The 26,035-nt window shown below is 37.7% G+C and overlaps 2 protein-coding genes across 2 annotated transcripts; both read right to left on the bottom strand.

The window, feature by feature from the left end:
* Window positions 1-343: 343 nt before the first annotated feature.
* LOC105439634 (signal peptide, CUB and EGF-like domain-containing protein 1) lies at window positions 344-12,771 on the bottom strand. The gene is made up of 11 exons (XM_030990298.1): window positions 12,583-12,771; window positions 12,000-12,179; window positions 10,622-10,855; window positions 9,518-9,688; window positions 8,683-8,892; window positions 6,810-6,985; window positions 5,927-6,032; window positions 4,952-5,140; window positions 3,106-3,279; window positions 1,966-2,110; window positions 344-1,063 (listed from the first exon to the last, which is right to left on the bottom strand). Exons 1-11 carry the CDS (start codon window positions 12,593-12,595, stop codon window positions 943-945), a joined length of 1,719 nt encoding a protein of 572 aa, XP_030846158.1. The 5' UTR covers window positions 12,596-12,771; the 3' UTR covers window positions 344-942.
* Window positions 12,772-20,233: 7,462 nt separating this feature from the next.
* On the bottom strand, window positions 20,234-23,371 carry LOC105439643 (fibropellin-1-like). The gene is made up of 6 exons (XM_030990930.1): window positions 23,350-23,371; window positions 22,795-22,917; window positions 21,636-22,334; window positions 20,875-21,102; window positions 20,608-20,693; window positions 20,234-20,287 (listed from the first exon to the last, which is right to left on the bottom strand). The coding sequence occupies exons 1-6, from the start codon at window positions 23,369-23,371 to the stop codon at window positions 20,234-20,236; spliced, it is 1,212 nt and encodes a 403-aa protein (XP_030846790.1).
* Window positions 23,372-26,035: the final 2,664 nt, after the last annotated feature.

Raw genomic sequence — 26,035 nt, 5'->3', positions numbered from 1 at the left:
TTACCGGGAGCACCGGTAAATTTTTTAATTCAATTTTTCTCTAAAGCAGAAGTGTTTTAGGGGCTAAAGTTTCTAGTGCTTATAATACATTCACAGGGGCATCCAAATATATCAAAGTTGTAAGAATCACTATCCACCCAATTTTCAAATTTCCCAAAACTTTGTCTTCCTTAAGAAAAAAATATAACGACTATAGAAGAATGCCTTAAATTATAATTTCCAAAAGAGAATGTTAAGAAAATAGAGGATCCGTAATGACATGACATGTACATGTGTTGTACTCTCATACCCCAGAAGGGGGTCGAATGAGTCAATAAATTCTATTCTATTCTATTCTATGAAAAAAAAAATCCTACCGGTAATCCAACGTCCAGCGCTGATTAAAGGTCAGATAATCTGCGTATTCTTTTTAATAGTCCTTAAAAAAATTTCTCCTCTTCAAACCCCACACTTTCATGAATTAGTGAAGGACAGACGCAATGTCTCTACAAACAGATATATAATGAACTCATTAATCTAACACACTTGTCACGGTGGAGTACTGCAAAGATCGCAGATTCTAATTTTTAAAAAAAAGTATATCGACTTCTTATATGGAAGAATTTCTTAAATGATGATTTGCAAAGTGAATGTTTAGAAAATATAGTATCCGTAATGAAAATATTCTCCTACCGGTAATTCAATGTACAGCGCTAATTTAAAGGTAACATAGTTAAGTTTTGAAGATTTCTAAGGGTACTATAGCTTTGATTTGTTTAAAATGAATGCGGGGATTTCGAAAAATTAATTCAGAACTATGAAATTCAACAGAGAAGGCATGTATTCCTCCTGATCTGAGTATTAACAGGAACTACGTAACTCATCTTCCTCATGGAGTATGCCTTGGATCAAAGAACAGAGAGGGCAAAAGGCCACCATTTTCATTTTCCTTTTTCAATTTCTTCATTTAGGAGTAGGGTTTTCAGAAGCCTCTCCACGCAGTTCAACCAGTTGTACAGCATCAGAATCATGAGCTAGAGAGTTAGCTTCGTCTGTTGAGATGCGAACATTCTTGGTCCTTCGTCTGAAGAAAAAAATTAAAAAGAGTTAAGAGAATGTTTATTGATTTTACTGATCATACAGAAAAATTATTCAAGCGGTGCTTGATGCAAGAGCGACGATTTTCTTTTTGGAAGCCAGATGATGGCAATACAAATGATTCTGCTTTTCACATTTGCATGAGACTATCATTTCTATTACGAGACCTGCATACTGATTTGACAAGTCGCTTTGCCGAAACATTTTCACTAATATGAATAGAGAACAATCCTCATATTCTCACCTATAACCACTACCATCTCTCCATTTTACTGTCCTTTCTCACGTTCTAATTTCTCTACCTGTCACTTAATCTTCTACTCCTCTCTCTCTCTCCCCTGTCTACATTTATTCCCCTCCCCCTTTCCTCCTTGTTTACTGTTACTTTTCAGTCATGTAATGAGAACGTGAAATATCAAATATATAGTTACAAATAATTTAGTCATATATACCCTTAACAAGATTTGTAATTGTTGAAGTATGTGAAAAACTTGATTTGGCCCAATTAAAATTTCTTGAGAATTCGAATTTGTCAATATGACATCTCAAAGGATTCAACACAGGCCCTAAATCGACCTCTCATTCATGAGTTGTGAAAAACACAAAACACATCAAATTTACAAGGGGTATGAATTATCTAATAATTGTTAACTGTATATAGGCTATTTAACGAACATAGGAGCTTTGAAAGTAGCATAAAAACAAACGTATTTCATTAATTTTGTGCTGACATGTTACTTTAAAATTTTGAAAATTGCAAACTAAAAATCGAGATTTGCTAAATTTCTCTCTGTTTAAATGTTATAAAGTCCACGATCTTTGAGTAAACACACACACGCACGCGCGCACACACACACACACACACACACACACGCACACTCATCTCACCTGTGCCACATGGAGTACCATACTATAGCAACTGCAAACACCAGAAGTCCTGCTATGAAACTTGTCACAGAGATTATGATCTTAGTTCTCTCCTCTAAACCTGGTTCTGGTGTAACTGGTGTAACTGGTGGAATAGCTTCTGGAACTATTTATAAATAAAAACACGTACAACGGAAACAGAAAATGTCTGATTAAGTGAAGAGAGGAGATTAATTATAGTCCCAAATGCTTTACTGGTGTTTCAAGAGAGGAAATATTCCAGCAGCTTTATTATTCAATCATAATCTGTAAATAAAATGTAATAACGTGCCGAAAAGTAGGATACTTATTCTAAATACTTATTTGATTTGATTTGATTTGATTTATTGGTTTCTGCATCTTTTTTTATTTTTTCATCATACATTTTCATGAACATAATATGGTTTGATAGAATTATGGAATTGCCACGAGCAGATAGGGTATGGGTAGCCCCTTATTGAATGTAAGATATAAGAGAAGGCAGATAGTGTATAGAGAGGGAGAGTGGTAGAGAAAGAAAGTGAGGGAGAGAGATAGAGAGAGAATGTGAGGGGGAGAGAAACAGAGAAAGAAAGTGAGGAAGATAGAGATAAAGATTGAAAGTGAGGGAGATAGAGATAAAGATTGAAAGTGAGGGAGAGAGTGATATAGAAAGAAAGTGAGGGGGAGAGAAACAGAGAAAGAAAGTGAGGAAGATAGAGATAAAGATTGAAAGTGAGGGAGATAGAGATAAAGATTGAAAGTGAGGGAGAGAGTGATATAGAAAGAAAGTGAGGGGGAGAGATAAAGGAAGGGAGTGAGTGAGAGAGAGAGAGAGAGAGAGAGAGAGAGAGAGAGCGAAAGGGGGAGGAGAGAGTGAATATATAAAAAGGAGAAAGTGTGGTAAAGATATATCTCTCGTAGACCTCTTTTTTTCCATTATATCAGATAGTCACACTAACCCGCTGATAAAACTTTACAGCATCCCTGGATATGAATAATTATTTCAAACCAATTATATTTTATCAAGATTTTGGGTATAGTCTAACTCCTAAATTAAGCATTTTAAGAGATCACGTCTTCACAAAAATCAGCTTTAGCGTTACTGAGCAGATATGGTATAAATTTGGTAGGACAGCTCACCAAAGCAATCTGAGATATTGGATGAGAAGGGCTCCGCTGTCACGGTATCATTCGGGCAAGGGATGCATTCGGTCTGTCCAGAGTCTTCTTGATATGTGTTTAGCGGACATGGGTTGCAATCGTACTCAACGTCGTCTGGTAGAATGGAGTAATATGTTCCCGGTCCACAGGGAACTTTTAAAGAATAATAAATTTTAAAAAATGTGTTTACCCATGGAAGCCTTACCAAAATCAACGCTGTTCCTCCTGAAGGTAACGCAATTATTATTGCCCCACTTAATAGTTGAAACTACTCATTTACACCTGGGAAGAGAGTGGCAAATATGGAATAATGTCTTGCCAAACGAAGTTAGTGCCGGGCCCGGATTCCAACCCTCAACCAAAGGTGTGAAAGTCACATGAATGAACTATTAAATCATCATGATCGCATTATTTATAAAATGATATAACAATTAGGGGAAAGTATGAACTTCTATTTTGTGATATTGAAACATCATTTCAGGGTGCACTTTGATTTTTAGTTTTAATGTCAACGTTCGAATACCCATCATCAGTTCACGACATGAGCCGTACAACCCTCCTATTTTCTCCCGTATTTTTGTTAATCACTTTGCAAATTTTGTTTCATAAAATTATGTTGGACATAATTTTTTTTTTAATATATATGTACATGTACCCGTATGTCACATTGTTTATCAAAATGTACTTTAATCCGTATTTCTATGTAAGATATATGTAGATTTCATGTTATTCAGCTCTTGAGCTGCGATGTGTCTTTTTTCATAAACACCATTTCAATTCAATTCAAGTAAGTTTAATTCAGTTCGTTGCACATTTTTGTATAAGGGGCAGACGGTTGCATGCCTCCCCCCATTGAAATCTGATCAAAACATCTAAAACGTCATTCACATCTGATTCTAAAACCCTATAATCAATAGTCCTGCTATGAGAACATAGGGACGTGGAACAAAAGATACAGGAACGTAATTATAATTGGCAAAGTATACACAGAGGTGACCAGGCATATTTTGCTCTTGCGAGAGTTGCTCTGGGCTTTCTTTTGTCGAAGGAATATGGCTGTAGGGGTGAGGATTGCATTTAGGGTGTAAGGTTAGGTTTAGGATAAGGGGTAGTATTGTTGGGTTCTGAAGAATTCAACATTGGCGAAGGAGCAAGCGTATTTGGAGCAAGTGACCGATTTGAACCCGTAGGAATTTTAATCGTTTGAAGAACGATATAATCTGAAAGAGGGAAGAGGGACATTAGATAACCCCCTGTACTAGACACATTTCTAAATCTCCCTCACCTATGAAGATGTAGGGAAAATACAAAGATAATGGCCAAAAAGAAGAAGATATTATTCTAACTGAAGTTAGCATGACCAAAACAATCTTGCAGTTTTAAGACTTAAAGGTAAAGACCAGTATTGGAAACGTCCCAATTTCAAAAAATGAAATGGAAGCTCTCATTACCAATCATGTGAAAGAATATGTTTTGACTAATACATGATGATAAAAAATTTGCCGGGAAACCGCCTACTAATTCATATATTTGGTAAATTTGTTTCTCTCATGGTCTGTGAGAGATATAGGGTAGTCCCATATACATCTTTCTATGTATAGTGCTTGTAACTTTACGAAGAATGGACCAAATTTCTTATCATTTTGATGATTCCAGAACCTTGCAGATGCTAGATGCTAGATGATCAACCCTTTCTGATCGATTCCACAATGTTTCTTTCACAATGCAATCGCATGACCATAACTGGTCTTTACCTTTAAATACTGCTCGCATACGATTCCTCCCTCCCAATGAGCAGGACAATGAACGAAATAATATTAATTACCACAATATCCAAACTGAATTGCACTAAACGACCCTGGTAGACACTTCTGATTAGCGTCCAGATAGACAGAACTCTTGTTTGGTTCTAGGACCTGATCATCAACGGTTAGGACCAAATAATCCTGCTGGACCAGCCTGTTAAAGGTTTCCAGGAAGGAACCCAAAGGCTGCGATTCGGGATCATCCCCGTCTGTGAAATTAAAAAAGAGGAAACCTGAATTTAAAGTTTGATTACATTTGTTTTCAGGAATATCTGATACAAATTAATGCGCAGAGTCTGCCGGTGACCGATCGTTGCTCCCGTGACGATGACTCCGGGCTTTATTTCGTCTTGGGCTACGGCCAGGGTTACAGTTTGGCTTTTGGTTTGGGTTGGGGTTAGGGTTAAGAAAGGTGATTAGCTAAGAATTGAAATTATGAATTGGGTTATTGAAGGAAATTGGTATTTGCTGCAGTTGCTGCTATAGCGTGTGGCACGAACCAATCTCTCACGCTAGATCAATATGATTAAATTACATTTTAAAAATTGTCAAGAGTGTATTGAATGTTAGGAATATACCATATTGAATGTTGGGTATAGGAGTGCTTTAATGGCGTATGTACAGTATTAATATACGCCTGTATAAAAATAAAATAAATTATGATACCGTGAGCATTTAACGAATAAATTACACGTACCATGCCTTCACGCAGGACAATGACGTTTCCATTTCATGACAAATTCTGTATAATTGTAGAATTACCGTTATTTCCAACAAAGGAGAAGTCGATATCATATTTTTGTTATTACGAAATCTTTCACCAAATTAATTCATTTTGCCTCATTCTATAACCGGGATAACAAGGACATGAACTTGTACGGCTCATGGCTTAATTTCGAGCGCTTTTGAACTGACATTTATTGTGACAGGACTGGCATTTAAATAATGTATATACAAACAAATTAAATCAACAAATACACATTTATTTTGCTCACGTGTTAGATTCTGTAGCGTGGTAACCATGACAGTAGCCCCAGTGTCAAGCATGTCTGCCGCCCTCCTCGCCCGTTCGCTGACAGCGACGGACTCACATTTCACTACCTAGAGGTTGGGGGTATAAAGAAAAATAGCACTTTGATCCCCACCGTATTTGCTAAAGTTAAAGTGTCATGATACACTTGGGTTTACACGCTATTAGACCTGTCATTATTTTGGGGAAGGTTGTAGAGAGACATTCCAAAAGCAAACGTTTGATCAAAGAGTTACCGGCAACCCCTTGGTTTGATTAAAGGTTTGTTTTTGATATTCACTGGACGTATTCAACTGTGGGTCATAATTATATACGATAGGTCAATAGAAAGGAAACAATTGATCCGAAAAAGTATAATTAGGCATAATTTAAATTTTTGCTAATACACTGGAATACTTTCAAAGTGATGAAAATATCGTTTTGGAAAATTTGTTTTCCAAAATAGAATGGTATATGGAACTTTCTATAGAGAGGTAAAGAGAGAGTGACAGAAAAAACCAATGGAAAAGGTAATTTACTTGCTAAAAATTGAGCTGCAGTTGTAATTGTTAATTATTGCCAAAGGTGTAAATCATTTAGCACAACAGAGTACATATGCTCAGTAGGGTAAACTCCAAAGAAATCCGATGAGTTTTCTACATTACGAACTATAAATACACAACTAACATGATTGTGCAAATTAAATGCCATGATGAAATGATATTGTCATGGCATTATAATACTGGAAAATTAATGCAAATAGTAATCACAAAACCGTACTCAGGAGAAATTCTTTAGAAGAACTATGCAGGTGTGCATAAATGAGAAGAAAAAAGTGTAAACATTGTGAAAAGAACGCCTTTCCTTACTTTTACACTTTCAATCTGACAGGTCCCAAGACTCAAACACTCAAATTCCTCCTCATGTCCAAGAAGTTGATTTCTAAACCCATCTTCAATAGTTTTCTTTTCTGCCGAAGATTCGCAAAGAGCTGCGGGGTAGTCCACGCTAGAGAAACCATTCGCTTCCGTAGCTTTCTGCAACTCTGTGTTATTTTATGGAAAATTATCTTGAAGTTTCAACCAAGTAATGGTATTTGTATGGGCTGTCAGTAAATCGATGGGATAAAAAAATCGTTGGAAAAGAAACATCTGTCGTCATATATGAGAATATCATGAACATGGTGATTAGGTTTTACACTCGTCAGCAGCTTTGAAAGTCTGAGAAACCCATCGACTTTTTCTTCTTAAAATCTTTTCAGCTGACTTGTCGGTAAATTTTGTTAAACACCAAGCTTCTCTTCGAAAAAAGACGAGAATATTGCTCCTTTTATCATCCGAATAAAGTAATTGATCTTTTCAAACTCCTATATTTTTATTTCAAAATCAACTAATTAATTTACTATCTAACTAAACTAAGGTGTGGCAGTTTTCTCCATCTTTTAACGAAAATTTAAAGATAGTGTTTTCTTTGAGTCGGAATCGCAACAGCGGTTTATATCATGACCTACGGTCTAAACAATGGTATAAAACTCCCGCTGAACTTAAAGTATACCAGCCCGCCCCCCCCCCCCCCCCCACTCAGTGTTATTTAGGGTACGCATATGCTCGTACCCTTTTTTTGAAAGCACCCCCTATCTGAGGACTGCCAACATTTCCGAACCCCCCTTTCGCGGGCTTTTCGCGTGCTTTTCCTGCCTTGGAGACCCCCCTAAATCAGGAAAAATGCTCAATGTACCCCCCTAAATTCGGAATAATTTCTCAGAAGTCCAAAGAGATGAGAGAAAAAAAGAAAAACACCCCCTTTTTAAAGAAATCTCCGGGTGAAAAGTCAAATACACCCCTTTTTTTTACAATTCTCGGGCCGGACTTTGTCGCACGAAAAGTACCCCTTTACCGGACATTTTGGCAACACGCATGCGGTCATTCCGACCTCTGAGTGGAGGGGGGGGGGGCGGGTATACCAGTCATCGAAAAAAAAAAGAATTTATGTGTAGCTAGAAACTTTGAAATCAACCTAAAAACCTAAATGTCTACAGGTCTTCCCGACAAAACTTTTTACTCCAGGGGGGGGGGGGGGGGGGGGTACCAGGGGCGGATCCAGCCAGCGGGAAGAGGGGGAGCCCCAATCCGTGAGAAAATATTTAGCGGCGACTTTAATAGCCAGACGGAAAATAAGCGGGGGGGGGGGGTCCAATTTTGGAGGAAATATTTAGCGGCGACTCAGCCAGCCGGTGAATAAGCGGAGGGGGTGGGGGGGGGGGTCCAATTTTGGATGAAATATTCAGCAGCGACTCAGCCAGCCGATGAACAAGCGGGGGGGGGGGGGGGGAGGTGAGAGCACTTTTTTGTTGGTCCAATTTTTGAGGGAATATTTAGCGGCGACTTAGCCAGCCGGATCCGCACCTGGGAGGGGGGGGGGGGGGTGTACTCAGATTTAGTTTGGATGGGGGTGTGCCGCTCAAGCCTCGAAACCCCTACCCAGTTTAAAGGGTCATTAGGGGTACCTTTCTTGAAATAAGGCCCATTTTCTAAAATTTTCGCGTGGTTTGGGGATGTTTGCATGACATGGCATTGCAAACACCCGAACAAATTAAAAAAACGGACCCATTTTTAATGGTATTTTTGTTAAAAATGGGACCCATATTTAGGCCCTCTTTTGTGAAAAGTGACCCATAAGAGCGGCACATCTCTAGTAGATAAACCACTTTCGTGAATTCCGGCCAAAGTTTATTCAACCTACCAACACAACTGGGCAGTCTTGCATATGGATTCGCAGGCGTCTGGTGGTTCCATCGGTAGTTCGTGTCCTCTCCGCAGGAGTACTCGTCGCGCTCAAACATGGAATTCTCGGGCTCGTATCCAGTTGGGCATTTCACTGTGCAATTGATGAGCGTCGGGGTTTCATTGCAGTACAAATATCCTTCTAAAGGGCGCTTCAGATCAATACAACCTTATAGCACAGGGGAAAAAAAGGTGGAATTTAATGAATACTTCTATTACATGTAAAATGTCGTATCCGGACACCTACCCCTGGACATCCAACCCCCGAATTACCACCCCAGTCAACTACCCCCTAGGACAACTACCCCCTAGGACGACTACCCACCAGGACAACTACCCCAGACAACTACCCCCTTGGATAGTTGTCCAGGGGGGAGTCGTCCTAGAGGGTGATTGCCCTAGGAGGTAGTTTTCCTAGGGGGTAGTTGTCCTAGGGGTTAGTTAACTAGGGGGGGGGGGTTTCCGGGGCCGGATGTCCAGGGGGTAGGAGTCCTAGATCCGGTAAAACATATTAATTTCTTTAAAGTAGTCAAGTGTTGGAAACTTGGAAAGCCACAATATTGTGTAAATTCCCTACTTAAAACTTTTAAGTCCAAGTATTATAAGTATAACACTAAGCAAGGTATAATTACAAATTATAAGAATGACATTTTTAGACTATATTATTTTTATTTGCCTGTAATAACATAAACTTAACATTATTCTGTGTTACTTTCAAAATAAAGCTTACTTGTTAAACGTCTGGTATACGTATTGAATTCAGAAGCAAATCAAATTAAAATTCGATCACATACCTGGGCATTCCTCCGTGTTACACGGCTCCTCCTGCTCCCCCTCTCCCTCGCAAGGTTGGCCGCCATTTTGTGGTTCCGGGTTGTCACAGTTCCGAGTCCTAGAATGGACTCCCTCTCCGCACGTGACAGGACACTCTGACCAAGGACTCCATCCATTCCAACCTCCATCAACTATGACGATATTAAGAAATTAAAGGAAAGCAATTATTGATACTTACTATGAACATGACGGACAAAGAAAGAGAACAAAATAAACATTCCCTCAGGTAGACAAAGGAACATCCTTCACTGCTATTATGTAAAAATGTGTAGAACAGGTGATTCGCCTGTTCTACGCATTTTTACATAATAGCAGTGAAGGGATGTTCCTTTGTCTACCTGAGGAACTGTATATTTTGTCCTCTTTCTTTGTCCGTCATATTCATAGTGACAGTCGCTCTTATGATTCACAGCACATTTATGCACATGTTTCACCGCAGTTGCCAATGATGATTCCCTCGGTCACCTTTTTTGCGTTGAATGGTTGAAATGTTTTTTTTTGCAGAAAGCCGACGCCCTGTACTATTTCGTACTATTCTGCTCACAGAAGACACACTTGACAAAAAGAGTTCAAGTACTTGATGCTCTTCAAAATAAATGTTGTAAATATCACACACGGTGAAGAAAAGCAAGATTATATATATATATAGGCGATGACAATGGTAGGGAATTCGCTTTAAGCTCGAATTCATTATTTCCAAAAACATGTACATCTATTATTTCATAGTTATTCATAATAATGATATGATGATATCGTAAATGATATACAATGTTATTGAAAGTTAATATTAATTTCCCCTACTTATATTTGGTCATTTGCCCTTCAAACTTTGATAGATGGTTTTATTTCATTTTGAGATAAAGCAATAACGCATTCAAATTTAACGTGATTTATTTTATAGCCCAAATTGGATGACTGTTTCTTAGCCTACGGTCATCCACACAAAAGTCTAGTATTAAATGTCAAACATTGACATATACCTATAAGCTGGAAACGCAAAGGAAATGTGCCACGATATGATAATTTAAGTGCTATTTCATTTGATTTTTTTTTTCGACTCTTACTTATTTCGAACTCGCAATGATCTCCGGAGAGTCCTACTTCACAGGCACAAACTAATTGTCCTTCGATGGTTGAGCAGGTCCCGCCATGTTGGCAGTAGTTCTCCTGGCAGATATCAACGAACCCCTCACAGGTCGGGCCGGTGAAGCCATCCCTGCACGCACAGGTGAATTCATTCGGCAGATTGGTGCACGTGCCCTCGTATTTACATGGGTTGCTGACACATTCATCAAAGGCTGCAAAATTAGAATACATCATATTGATAACTTTATACTGATAGGTATTTTAAAGTTAATGTATATGTTGTAGAGCATGAGATTAATATCAAGACAGGCATGCATGGTCATAAATAGCTTTATTATATTTTTAGTAGGAGGTGCATGATGATAAAATTCTTGATAAATAAGTTGCGTTGCAAAAGGAGGAAAAAGGTCCATAAAAAGGAGGAAGAAAAAGAAAAAGAAAAAGAAAAAGAAGAAGAAGAAAGAATAATGATGACTAGCACCAAAGCAAGATTTTTTATCTATGTATTTTTCATGTGATCTTTTTCATTTGACTGTTTCACCTATAATCAATAGGTTCGTTGGTATTTTAGTACCAAAAATGGGTAAAGTTTAATAGATCCAATATAAAAGAAAACTTACTGAAATTGTAACCCTATAAACTGCTAGTTAGGCATATAATCTGTCATAATAAAAATACACTGTCGCTCATATGATTGGAATTTTTTTTTACCCCAATTTATGGATTTATTTTGACAATGATTTATTCCTAATAGATCTAGATAATAGTATACATTCTCAGATTTTATTGAATAATAAATTGCCAGTGTTTGTTTTGCAGGACTGCTAAAGCATGTGAATACTATTATGCTTATTAACTAGGGGTCCTACGCCCTTCAGTCATAAATGACAGTAATGAGGATTAATGCACCACAAAAGGGCACGAATATGGCACATCGACAAGGTTTTGATCATTGGACCTCACAGTTACGAGGCCATTGCTTTGCCACTGAACCATGACTGTACGCAGCGGGGGCTAGGGTAGGGGCAGTTCCCACAAATAAAAAAATAAAAAATAAAATGCAATAAATGTTCAATAATTCATTGAATTTTCCTCCGGTCTCCAACAGAAACAAATCTTCTGTGTGCCCATACCTTGAGCCATAACTATTTGTTTCTTCAGGAAATGGGAACTTGTACCGTAAATTCAGCTAGTATTATAAATAGAATTGTTGCTGTTATTGTCATTAGAATGATTATGTTTATCTTATTATTAGAACCGTTATTATCATTTTGTTGTTCTTGTTATTATTATTAGTGGTATCATTTCATTCTCTCTCTGCGTTTGAACTACCATTACTGTTGTTATTTTACTTACAGTCACAAACCGACGGGGATGTCAATAAAAGTTCATTGGACTCAGTGACTTCCACTACGAATTCAGTCCAGGATATGAGGTCACCAAAATATCCACTTATGCAATTTGTGGCCAGTTCAGATCTGATGTCATCACTCACTTCTGTACTCCAAAGATTGTAGCTACTTACGAACACCACTTCTGGAGATAAAAAAAGAGGATAAAGAAAAAGAAGAAGAAAAGAAAAGTAACCAGAAGAAAAAGAGGAGGATGAAAAATGAGAAGAAAAAGGGAAAGAAGAAGTAGTAGTAAAAGAAGAAGATGACCAAAAAGAGTGAGGTATGGAAAAATCAGTCGAAATTACAAAAGGTCCAAAAGCATATAAAAGGAAGCCTCAATACATATAAGTACATGTATATGTAACGCTTTATAATTAAACAATAACACACCTTGGCCTTATGTAATGCCTCAAAAAATCCTTAAAATCCCAACAGTTTCCATAAAAGTAATATAATAGTGATAATAAGTAATATTATTAATTTTGCGTATATATAATCATCTCAGTAAAATCAAGAAGTTTGGAAGAGTCGTAATGTCCTCATACCCTGAGTTTCCATTTGCGATGCCCCGACTGATAATATATCTTCAGGCGTTATAGAAGGTACATGACTTCCACTTCCTAGAAGACTAGCATTAACTCGCAACTCCCAATTTCCAGTGGCCTCCAAGTCCCATGTAAAGAATATGTGATGCCACACATTGTCGCAGAGGTTTGAATGTGTATCAATGAGTAGGCTGTATGGGGCAAACAAGGCACAAATTAAGGGAGGACATTTTATGCAGTGTATCACAAGCGAGGTAAACAAGAAATACAGTTAAGTACGTACATCATACTTATTGTTGAAATAATAGGTAGGTAATAAGTTCATCCACTGGTATTTTTACAGAACGATTAAGCAATTAAATTTGCTCGGGTACATCACTTAAAATTCATGAAAGAAGAAAATGTTGATTATGTCGATTATTTAGGACTCACTTCAAGAGTTTTTAATCCCCAAGGAATACAGACTCTGTATAACTCTCAAGTATCAAAGTTGCTTAAGAATAATACGTCACATCATGAATCCCATAAATATCGGGAAAGGTGTTCATTTCGCACAATGACCAAGTCAAATAAAGACGATACATTTTTACAGAAATATTTCACTCATTCAGTAACAACTAGCCTGCTCCAAGCATTCTCCCCTCCAACCCCTCCAACCCCCCCCCCCCCCCCCCCACAAAAAAGGGAAATTATAACCAGGACAAGTCCCCTGGTAAATACACTTCCTCAGAAAATTACTATCCCTATCCCTATGTCAGAAAATCCGTAAGTAGCAGGTGGAGAGTCAATTGTGCCCGATTTGGGGATATCTGGTAGGAGGTTTAGGTCAAGGAAAGGTTTTGAGTAGGAATGGTACGTATCGGATAGGATTTTTAAAAGAAAATTCTTAGTATGGGCCGCAGATACCTGTCCGTTTCTACCCTTATTGAGCAAGGGTTTTCAATCGCCATCAACAGAATAGCTGAAGCTGTCTCCAGATGAAAAAGGCTGAAAGATGCTGGCGTGGAGCTTGTCCGTAACCATAGGGACAATGTAAGCAGTTGTGGTTGTACACTGGAAAATATATCACTACGCACAAGAAGAGGACGACTTTGAACAAAGATGAAATCATAATTTGACGGAAGAACTGTTTCGAAAAAGAGAAGAGAATCAGGAAAGAAATTAATTGGCGTTACTTTTACCGGTTTATGCAGCGATGTCACTGGTAACAGTACAAATTGTTAAAAAAACGATCCATGTTTAATATTTTTTTACATTCTTTGATTATCTTTTACAATAAATATCTGTTTTTCCGTTGATGACCAACATCAAATGTCGTATGGCACATTGACATGGTTGAGGTGTAGACCACTTTCCTGTCCTGCATTGCCATTCCATAAAATTAACAAAATTCCATGATGGAATACCATGAAATACTACAAAATCTGACATGTCATACATATACAAAATCTATTGGACATGCGCAATAGAAGAATGTCAAAAAACAGTTTGAAAACAATGATTCACGATATTTACCATTCTCACAAAGCTCCCCAGTAAATCCTGGTGCACACGTACATGTGAAGCTGTTCAGTCCATCCAGGCAATAAGCCCCATTGTAACAGGGATCTCCGGCACAATCGTTTATGTTGATTTCACACATATCTCCGCTGTAAGACAAATTGTAAATTTGCGATTAATTATTCAATAATATAAAGACTTGGAAATTACTTGCATACCCTTTCAATGTTTATACCAGGGTCTTTCTGCGAAGAATATTTTTTACTATAACAGCATATAACCAACAATTTTAATTTTAGTTTCAAGTATATCTCATTTTCGAAATCATTTTGTGGTTCAATTCCAAACGCAGGTTGAGTTGTTTGTTTTTTCCTTATAGATAAGTTGTAAATTTCGATTAATCACTCAAAATACCGGAGTGTTGGCTCAGTCAGTAGAGCGTCCGCCTCACAACCGGGAGGTCGTGGGTCCGAACCCCGGCCGCGTCATACCAAAAGACGTTAAAAGATGGGAGTTGTTGCTACCTTGTTTGGCGTTCAACATTAAGGGATAGAGCAACGTCGATCTGGCGCTGCTCAGTGGCTGCCGGGCTCACGATCAATTGGGCAAAAAGAATTTCCGTTTCGGTTTAATAAAATTTGGAGTGGACTATTAGACTATTATTATTATTATTATTATTATAATTCGCAGCTTAAATGATTAATACATACTTTTCCCAACAGCATTTAACCAAAAAAAAAAATTGTCATTTCATTTTCAAGTATACTTCACTTTCGAAATCCTTTTGTGGTTCGATTCCCAGCGCAGGTTGAATAGATTTTTTCCCAGATAGACAGTAGTCTGTGATATAACTAGTATTTAGTTAAGATAATTACGCGTGTAACAAGTAATTGACATGATGAAATAATTTATTACAGGTATTTCATGATATTGATGATGTCCCATTTACAAGAAATGGCGGAGAGTAAGACAGTGTCAAGTTCCTCTGAAGAATTACCTGTAGCCAAGTAGACATTCACATGTAAAGAATCCTTCATGATCTGTACACGTTCCTCCATGTGCGCATGGTGTAGACTCGCATTCATTGATGTTGACCTGACACAAAGTTCCATCGAACCCTGGAATGTTTGTATATTGAGAGATTTAATACATATCATGGTTCTTTATTTCAGTTAAACGAAATGAAACTTGTCTGTAGGCCAATATTTCCCGAAAAAATAGGAGTGTGCAGAAAAGTGAGGAGACATAATTGTGTTGCCCATGTTAAAGCTTGTATTGCCCATGTAAATCATTTTTGAAAATCAATATCAATAGGTAAAACTTAGATGACGGGGTGAGGGGCTAACAGTTTATAAACAATGGTAGAGATCGACTACTTAATTTATTTGTGTAGTAAATTTATCACATAGTTGCCCAATGTACGATAATTTTGGATCCGCCACTGAAGACATAACTTCGAATTGAGCAGTGGCTCAGTCACAAGTTGTAAAATAATACAAATATGCGGCCTACAAGAAAAAAGAAAGAAATAAGCTATACATGGTGTAGAATCCATACACTTTACAGCCTCTTCAAGCTTATAGAAGGATACTACGGATTGATTTATTTGCTTTAATCACAAAAATTGCAGCCCGAAAGTTGAAACTCTTTGTTTTAAATTTAGTTTGAACTTACGGGAGAACTAACCCCAAAGAATGACTTAAGTTATAGTGTAAGTTTATTAACCTAAAATGACCTTTGACCATGAATTTGTGACCTGAAATTCTCCTCACATGATTGGAAATACTTGACATCCCTTTAATTCAAGTTTCATTGAATAAGAACTTATATTTTCATAATTGTATTAAAAATTCAAAAACTTAACCTTGGTTAATTTTTTGATGTTGACGCCGCTTCCGCCGCCGCTGTTGCCGTCATCGGAAAAGCGGTGCCTATGTCTCGCTTTTTGATACGCAGGTGAGACAAAAACTACAATTATTCTATGGGAATAGTTCTCCTTTAATGTAATGCATCTAAAATAATCACTAAGGCTACAGTTATGTTCTATTCGGAGCAAAGCTTGATTAGAAGCCAAATTGTAATGAAAAGAGTTCCTTCTGGCTCTTGTAGATAATGTAAGGAATATATGATAGTATTATTGTCGCAAACTCCATCTATGTGTCTTCGTTACAAAACATATATCAACAGTAAATGAGTATTAATATATACTTTTTAAAGCTTGATCAGGTTAAGAAATATGAAAGTACCTTCTGGACAATCACAAATAAAGCCATCGATAAGATCAATGCATACACCATTATTCTCGCACTGGTTTGGTGTGCATTCGTCATAGTTCTCATCACAGAGGACACCGTCGTATCCTGGTGGACAGCGACAAACATATCCATTCACCTTAGAAGCAAGGGATGAACAGAGAAATGTAATACATTACATATGGAGAAAAGAATAAACTATGGACTGGGGAAAGAATTTTAGAATTGTGATGTTTAATAATATTGAGCGAAACGGCCCCAATGTGGGTTATCCAGTCCTCCCGAGAATCCTCTAATGACTTGTTATATTTAACACAATGGATCACAATATGTTGCAATAAATTATGTAATGACGATAATATGGGAGCATATGGTTTGATCCTTGCTCGGTGCTCACATCCTTGAACAAGGTGCCGATGTGATACCTATCGCCCCAGGTGCAATAAATATGTACCTGGCAATGCTGGGGTTATGGTCATTGCAGGGCCCGAAAGAAGAGCAGTATTACTACTGATTTGGCTACCCACGTGTATATATGACCCAAATGATTATCAATTCTGATATAAATAAAAGAAAGAGAGAATGAAGGAAAATAGTTCAAACCAACCCCACTGTGAAATTGAGACCCCGTCCCCGAAGCAAGATGAAAGATTTGATAGCTTACTATACACGCAATTCCCTCTAACTTTAGTTCTATTTAATGGAAAGTTACAATTCTCTGGCCTATGGAGGGAATCCTATTTCATTTAATTCGTTTCCAAAGATTTTTAAGTTTGGTGAATGGTCAATTTGATGTGAACTGCCATTCAGCTGCGTAATCTAGAATATTTTATACAAGGATATTTTTTAAATAGTGTATTACCGTTTTCTGTTAGTGAGCAGTGTGAATATAACCCATCAGACAAAGTGGTAACAATTTCAAAATACTAGTAGAGGAGAAATATGCCTCTGCATGACTTGTAATATATATTGTGGCCTTTGTTAATTTATATGGACTCTACCTCACTTACCTTATCAATGCATGTTGCTTCATTTCGGCACGGATTACTGATGCACTCATCAATGTTCTCTTCACACAGGGTTCCCAAAAATCCCGCCAAACAATGGCACGTGTACTCCGCATTGTCACTTCTCCCCAAACACGTGGCACCGTTCATACAGGGATTCGTCGGATAGCACTGCGGGGCCTCTACCACCTGACATATAGTCCCGATAAACCCTGGAGCACAGATGCATCTAAAAGCATCTACTTCATCCATACAGGTCGCTCCATTCTTACAGGGCTGTTGCATGCACTCATCGATATCGGTCTAAGAGAAAGTGAAGAAGAATAAGGAAATGACTCATAAAATAATTTGGATTTGTGTTACGAAATAGATATTGTTTACAACATAAAACATCATAATGATCCTTACAGAATTGTAGTATATTATGTTCTCATACTTGATAAATATCTGCTGCTGATTGAAGACATTGGTGAGAGATTGCTGATCAACGAGCTCAACAGCACAGAAGGAGAACAAAAGTCTAAATTAAATCTAATAAAGTAAGTAGCCGTATATTCACACTTTAATTGAGGAACGAGTATATAGTACCCCATACAATATCGTACTGCCGAACTGTATAGACACCTAAATTACCTCGCAAAATGTCCCTTCGTATCCAAGCAAGCATTCGCAAGAGAAGTCACCGGGAAGATCGACACAAATTGCATTATTCTGGCAGAGTGAGGATGCACACTCATTAATATCAACCTCGCAGTGGATGCCACTAAAACCAGCCTTACAGACACACGAATAACCATTACGTCCATCCACACACTCATCATAATTGAAACAGGGAAAGCTGCTGCATTCATTGATGTTTGTTTCGCAGTTGTCACCGGTAAAACCTCCAGAACAATAGCACCTAAAAAGGAGTTTCGGAAAAGACAAAAAAACAGTAGAAAGTACCGGTTAAAGTATTCAGATTTTGAAGCACATACATGTACATCACATTATGATATAACGTTTTAAGAAGCTTCCAAACTGCACTAGAAGTTATTAAGCCAACTAGATACAGTTAGATGCCGTATACCCATAATCCATACACAATGCATTAAAAGCAATATGCCCCCACATCACATGAAGTTTCCAATTGCCTCCTGGATCGAGAGAGTTGAATGTGTGTAAAATGCTTCTATCATGACATACGAAGGTTAATTTGAGCCCCCCCCCCCCCCCCCCCCCCCCCCATTATTCAATGTTAATATTGTAAAGTGATACATTTTACAAATAATTAAGTCCATCATGACTTGAACATTATAGATTTGCCGGACAACGTTACAAAACCGGTGCCCACAATGTTATCATTATAATTTCAGAACATTAAACAAAATGTAAGTTCATAACATAATTCTTCTCTCCTACATGTAATAGCTGTCTATGGGGCGTTGATAATATGTAAAGACTCCTTGCTAAATAGTTTTTATTCATATCTGTATACCGTTTTATTAGACGCCTGACGAATTAAAATGAATTTTAAACAACAATTTTGATTTGTAAATTTATCTTCGTACAAGAAATGAACTGTATGTACAAATTAATGCAAAGCCCAAAGTACATTACCTGTGTGAGCCAGGTGCTAAATGTGAACAGGTTCCTCCATTGTCACATGGCGAATCGAGGCAAGGATAGATGATCTGTTCACATTGGGAGCCGGTGTATCCCGTCAGGCACATGCAGCGATAGAATGACACCTCATCAATACATGTTCCATTGTTAAAACAAGGCCTGAAATTAGTATTAAAGTTACAAATTACCACAGAGGGCCACATATGAACAGAGGTCATATACAAACACGCATTTACTCTGATGGCGATATGAAATAAAAATCCTAAGTTTATTTTGTACAGGGCATTGAATGAAACTCTTGTGAAATGCAGGGTATTCTACAGCAGGTTCTACCGACACTATTTAAGATTTACTTAAACTGCCATCTACTGTTCACAATTTCCTGTTGAGTCGACAGTCATGTCACATAATTGCATCACAAACTAGATGAAGCTTGGACGACGATGCTTGGTGCAGGAACTATAAGGTACCCTATGTATGCCTCTACCAAAAAATGACGCAATTGAAAAACATTATAGCTGTTGTAACGATGTCGGTTAAAAAAATTTAAACTTGCGTATAGAAACTAGGAATTATAACAACAGTATGTCTTTATCAATCAAATGTATATTCACTATAAGGATTTTTTCTTTAAATAGTAGGCCAAAGAGAGTGTTCTTTTCAATTACTTTTCATTAGGATTTATAACAGAAGAGATGAGTAACAGGCATTTTTAAAGATAAAATATGCCAATACAATAGAACCTTTAAAATGGTAGGATTTTTAAGAGCAAAATCTTTATTTTGCACAGCGTATCACAACGAGGCCTATATCGTATGCGACTGTAAAACTTTTGGAAGAAAGTACTAACGTTGAGTTGCATTCGTCTATGTTTACTTCGCAGTAGTCACCGGTAAACCCTTGAGGACATTGGCAATGAAGAACATTGAGGCTTTCCTGACAAGTACCTCCGTTGTAACATGGTTCAGAAGAACACTGCTTAACCTCTACCTCACATCCAACTCCTAAGAAAAATGAGAAAAAGAAAAGGACATTTTAAAATGTTTTTTAAATATTCCGATAAAGATCTTTAGATATTGGTGGATTTTCCCCTTTTTTAAATATTCATATCTTTATTATTGTTGGAGAGGGATGCTGTGAAAATTCTGGAAAGTTCATAAATCTTTTTTTTTTCAAGAACCAAATTGGAGCGAAGGTCACCCTACACCAGAAAATAGATGCAGCACAAGTTGCATTTTTTTGGACACATTTCTAACAGAGAAGGTGACAACTTGGAGAAGATCATTGTCAAAAGTCATGTTGAGGGTCACCGAAAACGTGGTAGGCCAAAAGTTTGATGGGCTATCGGAATAAAAGAGATTAATTGCATGAACATATGCACAGTTCATCGCTATGCCCGGGATAGAAGTGGTTGGAACGTCATCATCATTAGGGTCACAAAGGGTCAGTATGACTCTTCGGACGACGACTACGACGATTATCTCGGAAAATATTTTTTATACAGGTTTGTTTTTGCGAAATTGTTTCTACGCTCTTATGCCAAGTTTCAATTAAGGTTTTAACTTTCTCTTTAATTTTCACAGCGCAAACAATTACAGCAAATAAACAAACACAAGCCAAGGCACAAAATCTACAGGGACAAAACAATCACAATTGTTCACTGTGTTGTACAAGTTCTGGACCTTCTTGACAGTCAGGTAAATGCAGCTAATCTTATATGATACGGTTTTAGTTTTAGCTTCATAATCTACATGATTAACACAAGCATAAAACAATCAATAGTTGTGAATTTAAAATGTATCTATCTGTATGAAAGTAAATATAGGACCACGACGACAAAATAAGGAAATCCGGAAAGTATTCCGCCTTTCCTTTGTTAATTAGTTACTGCAGATGAGCTACTCCTCGGAATAAAACTATATAATTACCTCTGTAGCCTGCAGAGCAAATACAGACATAGCCATCCTCCACATTATTGCAAGTGCCACCATTGTCACACGGGTTCTCCTCACAGAAGTTCGTTTTCACTGCACAGTTTGGTCCTTTCCAGCCATCTGCGCAGTGGCATTCATAAGAGGCGATCTTGTCGATGCATGTTCCGTTGGCACCGCAAGGCTCTGCTATGCATTCGTTCATATCATCTTCGCAGAAAGACCCTGATATGAAAATTGAAATGGTATCTGTGTGTAATTTCGAAGTTTTGAAATCATTAATATTCCATCTTGGGTTTGCTCTGTGTGTCTGTCGTATATGGGTTTCTGTAATTTTCACACAAGGAACCTGATATCAATAAATAAGTTACTGAACCGTTTACTGTGAAACTCGGGTACAGCACAGCATTTATTAGGGACTTTTAGATTCGCACGAAGACAATGGGGATTGCTACGATCGACGTCCTTTTAATGCACTGCCTCGAATGGAAGTCACACGTATCAGTCCACGCAAATCTAAAAGTCCCTATTATCCCCCATCAAGAGCCAACCGTCTTAAACCAAACAAACAAGACATGAAACTCGTCGATATGAATTTGAAGACGGGTGTAACAAAGTACATCCTATTCTAATGACATCCCTGGTTACCGGACACAAACTTTACTTACCTTACCATAAATGCTTGTAAAATAACAAGACGAAGATGCCCGTTAATTTTAAGAATACATGTACACCCGATGTCATTCACTTTGGCTTACCTGTATAACCTGGTGTGCATAGACATAGAGAGTGTCCATTCGGATCAGTACTGCACGATGCATCGTTGGAACATGGACCAGACAAGCATGCGTCTATGACAATCTCACAACTTTGACCTGTAAATCCTGCACGACATTCGCAGCTGAACTCATTTCCCGCTAAATTGGTGCAATTGCCGCCATGCTGGCAGGGGTCGTCATCGCAAATAGTTTTGTTTTTCTCGCAGAATGTGCCGGCGTAAGGAGAGGTACAGAAACAGGTCCAAGAAGTACCGAAGTCAATACATGTGGCGTTGTTTTCACAAGCAACATCTGCACACAGATCGATGTCAATCTCGCATCTATCCCCTTTGTATCCGTTCGGACAATCGCATGTGTAGCGGGCCACTTCATCAGTACACGACCCTCCATTGAGACAAGGGTCACAGTTGCATTCATTGATGTCGCGAGAGCAGTTTGTGTTGGAATAACCAGGGGTGCAAATGCACTTGTAACCTAACACGTCGCCAGGAACACTTTCACAAGTCGCTCCATTCTGGCAGGGATTCGGAGAACAGGCGTTGATCTCATACTCGCAGTTGTGCCCGTGAAACTCATCAGGACATCGGCATTCATAGGAACCAGCATAGTTTACACAGGTACCGTTGTTCTGACACGGTGCCAACAAACATTCATCGATGTCTAGGTCGCATCCATCCCCTGTAAAAAGCAATAACAACAAAAAAAATACAACCGTTTTATTGCCATTCGCAACAGCAAAAACCTTAGATAATTATTCACTGGATCCACAAGAAACTGACGAGATAGTGTCATTTAGTATTTAATTACATTCTGAGGCCAATCAAGTGTCTGACCGTCTGTGATTAATTTCATATCCGACTCGATTAATATTATGCCCAGTAAGGAAGTGCAACATAAAATATAATACAAATCTGACTTAATTACCATTATTGAAAGTTTTGATCATAGCCCCATAATATGCATTTTTAATTTAGGTCGGCTTTTTTATACGTTTGTAAGACAATTATGTGTTTTATTTTGTCGTTCGCTTCGGTCTCTTACAACAATTTAAAACACTATAATTTCAGGCAGCGAAGTGCCTAAGTGCTTCCATTTATATTGTTTCTTGGCTTCACCTGAATCGACAATTTTTGATTACCTTCGTATCCCGGCGCACACTGACATGCATAGGAGTTAATACTGTCCTCGCAAGTTGCTCCATTAAGGCAAGGGTTAGATCCACATTCATCGATGTTTTCTTCGCAGTTTTCCCCAGTAAAACCTGGAATACAAATACAGGAGTAACTCTCCAGTCTATCCAAACAGGTAGCGTTGTTCTGGCACGGTTGACTGTTGCATTCATCAATACCTAGAAGAAACCATATATTATACTTTATAGTTTACATGTTGGCTTGTATTAGATTGAAACGATGAGTCGAAAAGTCCGGTTTGTAATGCATAAGGCCAATCATAGTTCACAGAAGAAACCATACAGATGTCATTTAAATAAATATTCAAATTTTGTAGCAATTTATTTAGTTTAAAAAATAAAAGTAAGAAAGGATCTGGGGAAATAGAATGATTAGGGGATACATGATATTGAACGATGGTTGGAAAAGTTAGTTGGAAGTCAAGATTAGCTTATAAATCCGAATCATATTTCTTAATTGGGTTCATATCTCCAAAATATCACAGGTAAGAAACTTTTCAGTACCTTTTCTCTCGATTCTCGACATATTTCATCTGCAGAGTGTGGATGATGTTATATTTCTTCAAAAATGAAACAGACTAACGAAAGAACAAACAAATTTCTACTGTATAAAGTTACGGAATGAATTTAAGCTTTCATCCAATTCTGGGTGGGAGGCTTTGTGCCCATCTGAACTGGTAAAAACGGCCCTGGTAGTTATATGTATTTTTAAGGTGTTTCCAGCTGTCCAACGTGTTTTAAGGAACCGAGGCAAAGAGTAATTAGTAATAATAATAAGACGAAAGTTACCATTCAAAGATTTAGTACTAATAACATCTGGGCCCTGTTTCAGTAAACTTGTTATCAATAACAAATGCTAAATTTTCTCTCAGCCAATTAAATGCTATGATTTCAGTAGCTTATAACAGTTATTGTAAATTGTTAATGAAAACAAGTTTCATAAAAAAGGGCCCTGATTCTTTTGGTTTCAAAATCAATGAGCAAACTCTGGTCTACGTCAGTGATATCTCACTATAAACCAAAACCCTTTCGTTCAGTTTCTTTTTGTTTGCCACGAGAGTAATGACCTTCTAGTCATACACACCTAGACACTGTTCACTCAGCGTGGCGCCCTCTGTAAGAGTGGTTGTATTTCCGGGACAGCCTACACAGAATGTCATTTGTTGGGACGGTTGGTAGCTTCCAATTGGACATCTTACACAGGGTGCAACACCTGACTCGGAATAATGTCCTGGCTCACAGGCGGCTATGGAATTTGACAAAGGAAGCGTTAGATTGTAATATTGAGTTCTGGTAATGACAAAAACCGAAACTCCCCCCCCCCCCGAAATGTCATAGTAAACATTGTGTTTGAAAAGATTGCTAATTTATCAGCAGCGAAATATTACAAAAATAATAGCTAGTAGCGTCGACACACATGCATGACATGTGACATCTTGTGTCCCGCCCCCCCCCCACTCTCCCAGTAATTTTGAGCAGGTATTCGCCAGTTTTTTTTATTGGGGTTGTAGGATAAACAATTAATATTTACTTTGTATTTGTGCCAGTCTCTCCCGAACTCAACATCTTCATGGTTATTGAATTGATATTTAGAAGAAATCTTTAAAAAAAAATATGCCGTGTATGTTATTTAGAAAATGTGCCCGATCTAGAAATTTCAGATTATACAAACGTATTTAAAAAAAAAATCTTAATCCCTTTAATTACATTTATGGATGTTGTCTAACTGGAATACAATATACCATTTTCAAATTGATTCAATTTAGACGCGTTTACCTAGCGGCGACCTATTGCATTCACATGTTATATAGCATCGTATCTCAACAATCATATTTCAAATTGCATGCATTGGTTGATGCGAAATTTTACAAACATTAAGGCTTGTCCTACCTATCAATAGGTAGTGTATGCAATTTGCATTCTGAACATTGGAACACAATTATTCGTAATAGAAATAAAAGAAAAATTTCTTACTGAGGCACTTTACAAAAAAGTATGCATTACATTAGAATAAAAGAACAAGGCCTATTAAATATTGTAACATATTTAAATTATTTATTGAATAAAAATGTTTATATGAAATTCTTATCAAAACTTTGTCAGAACTCCAATTTGTCTGCTAGTGCTATAAGTCGGATTGAAACAAAGTGACTTTACCTTTACACTGACCAGACGAGTTGGAACCTCTCTGGAGCGTTGTTGTTTCATTTGGGCATATGGCACAGTTGGTACTAAATGGCTTGCTTTCATAGAATCCGAAGTCACAGCGGTAACAAGGTGCAACGCCCGTGCTGGAAAATGTACCGGCCAAACATTTATCTGTAGGAATAAAAGACATTTATTACAAGTTAAACTGAAACACCTATGAAACACAAAGGCGTTGCAATTCTAAATAGCAGGATCTTGGGTTTTTACGTTAACTTTAAGATTATATCATTTAGAATAACCTCCCAGCGACATTTCAATCTTGAACTAGGTTTGACTAGAATCAGACCAATGAAATGAAAATTATCAGATTTGCTGTGATTATCATCTTAAATTTGACAAAGCTGTAATTGACCATTGCCTCAATAACAGCGGAATGATATGTTCACACCGCTCCCTTGAAGCTTTTTATTTTTCATTTAAATACCATTTCATTTGTTTCCGTTTATGATAATTCAAAAACCAACCTTTGCACTCAGTGGTGTTTGTAGCGCCCTCGTCGGCCGTCCATTTATTTTCAGGACAAGCCTTGCAGGACATCATAGCTTGCTCATCCTGGAAAGTCCCTCGCGGACATGAAAGACATTCCTTTGTGGAGTTGCTATAGTAGGTCCCAGTGGTGCATGCAGCTGTGTGGAGAAATTCCATGTTTGAAAAACCACTGAGAATGCAGTGTCGCTACTACCCATCATAATTATGACACATTTAACGAATTTCCGTACAACTAAGAAGATTCAAAGGTTGTAGATCAGCAAAATGATTATGCATTGGCGATACGACAGACGTCCAACAGTGGCCAAAGTTGTTGATATGTCATATTAAAGCATATTAAACTTTACGTCATCATAACACAATCATTGTTGTCTGCCTATAATATATACACAAAATGAAGTAACAGGGACCCATAATTAATGCATTATTTATTTGAGTTCACATCCTAGGTTTATAAGAGTCAAAAGATTTGCAATCGTTTTGTCATGGCCAT

Source organism: Strongylocentrotus purpuratus, unplaced genomic scaffold (assembly GCF_000002235.5).
Source record: "Strongylocentrotus purpuratus isolate Spur 01 unplaced genomic scaffold, Spur_5.0 spur5_scaffold_19, whole genome shotgun sequence".
NCBI classification, from domain to species: Eukaryota; Metazoa; Echinodermata; class Echinoidea; order Camarodonta; family Strongylocentrotidae; genus Strongylocentrotus; species Strongylocentrotus purpuratus.
The sequence above is the reverse complement of the archived record's forward strand: the minus strand, read 5'-3'. Positions and strand labels throughout refer to the sequence as shown.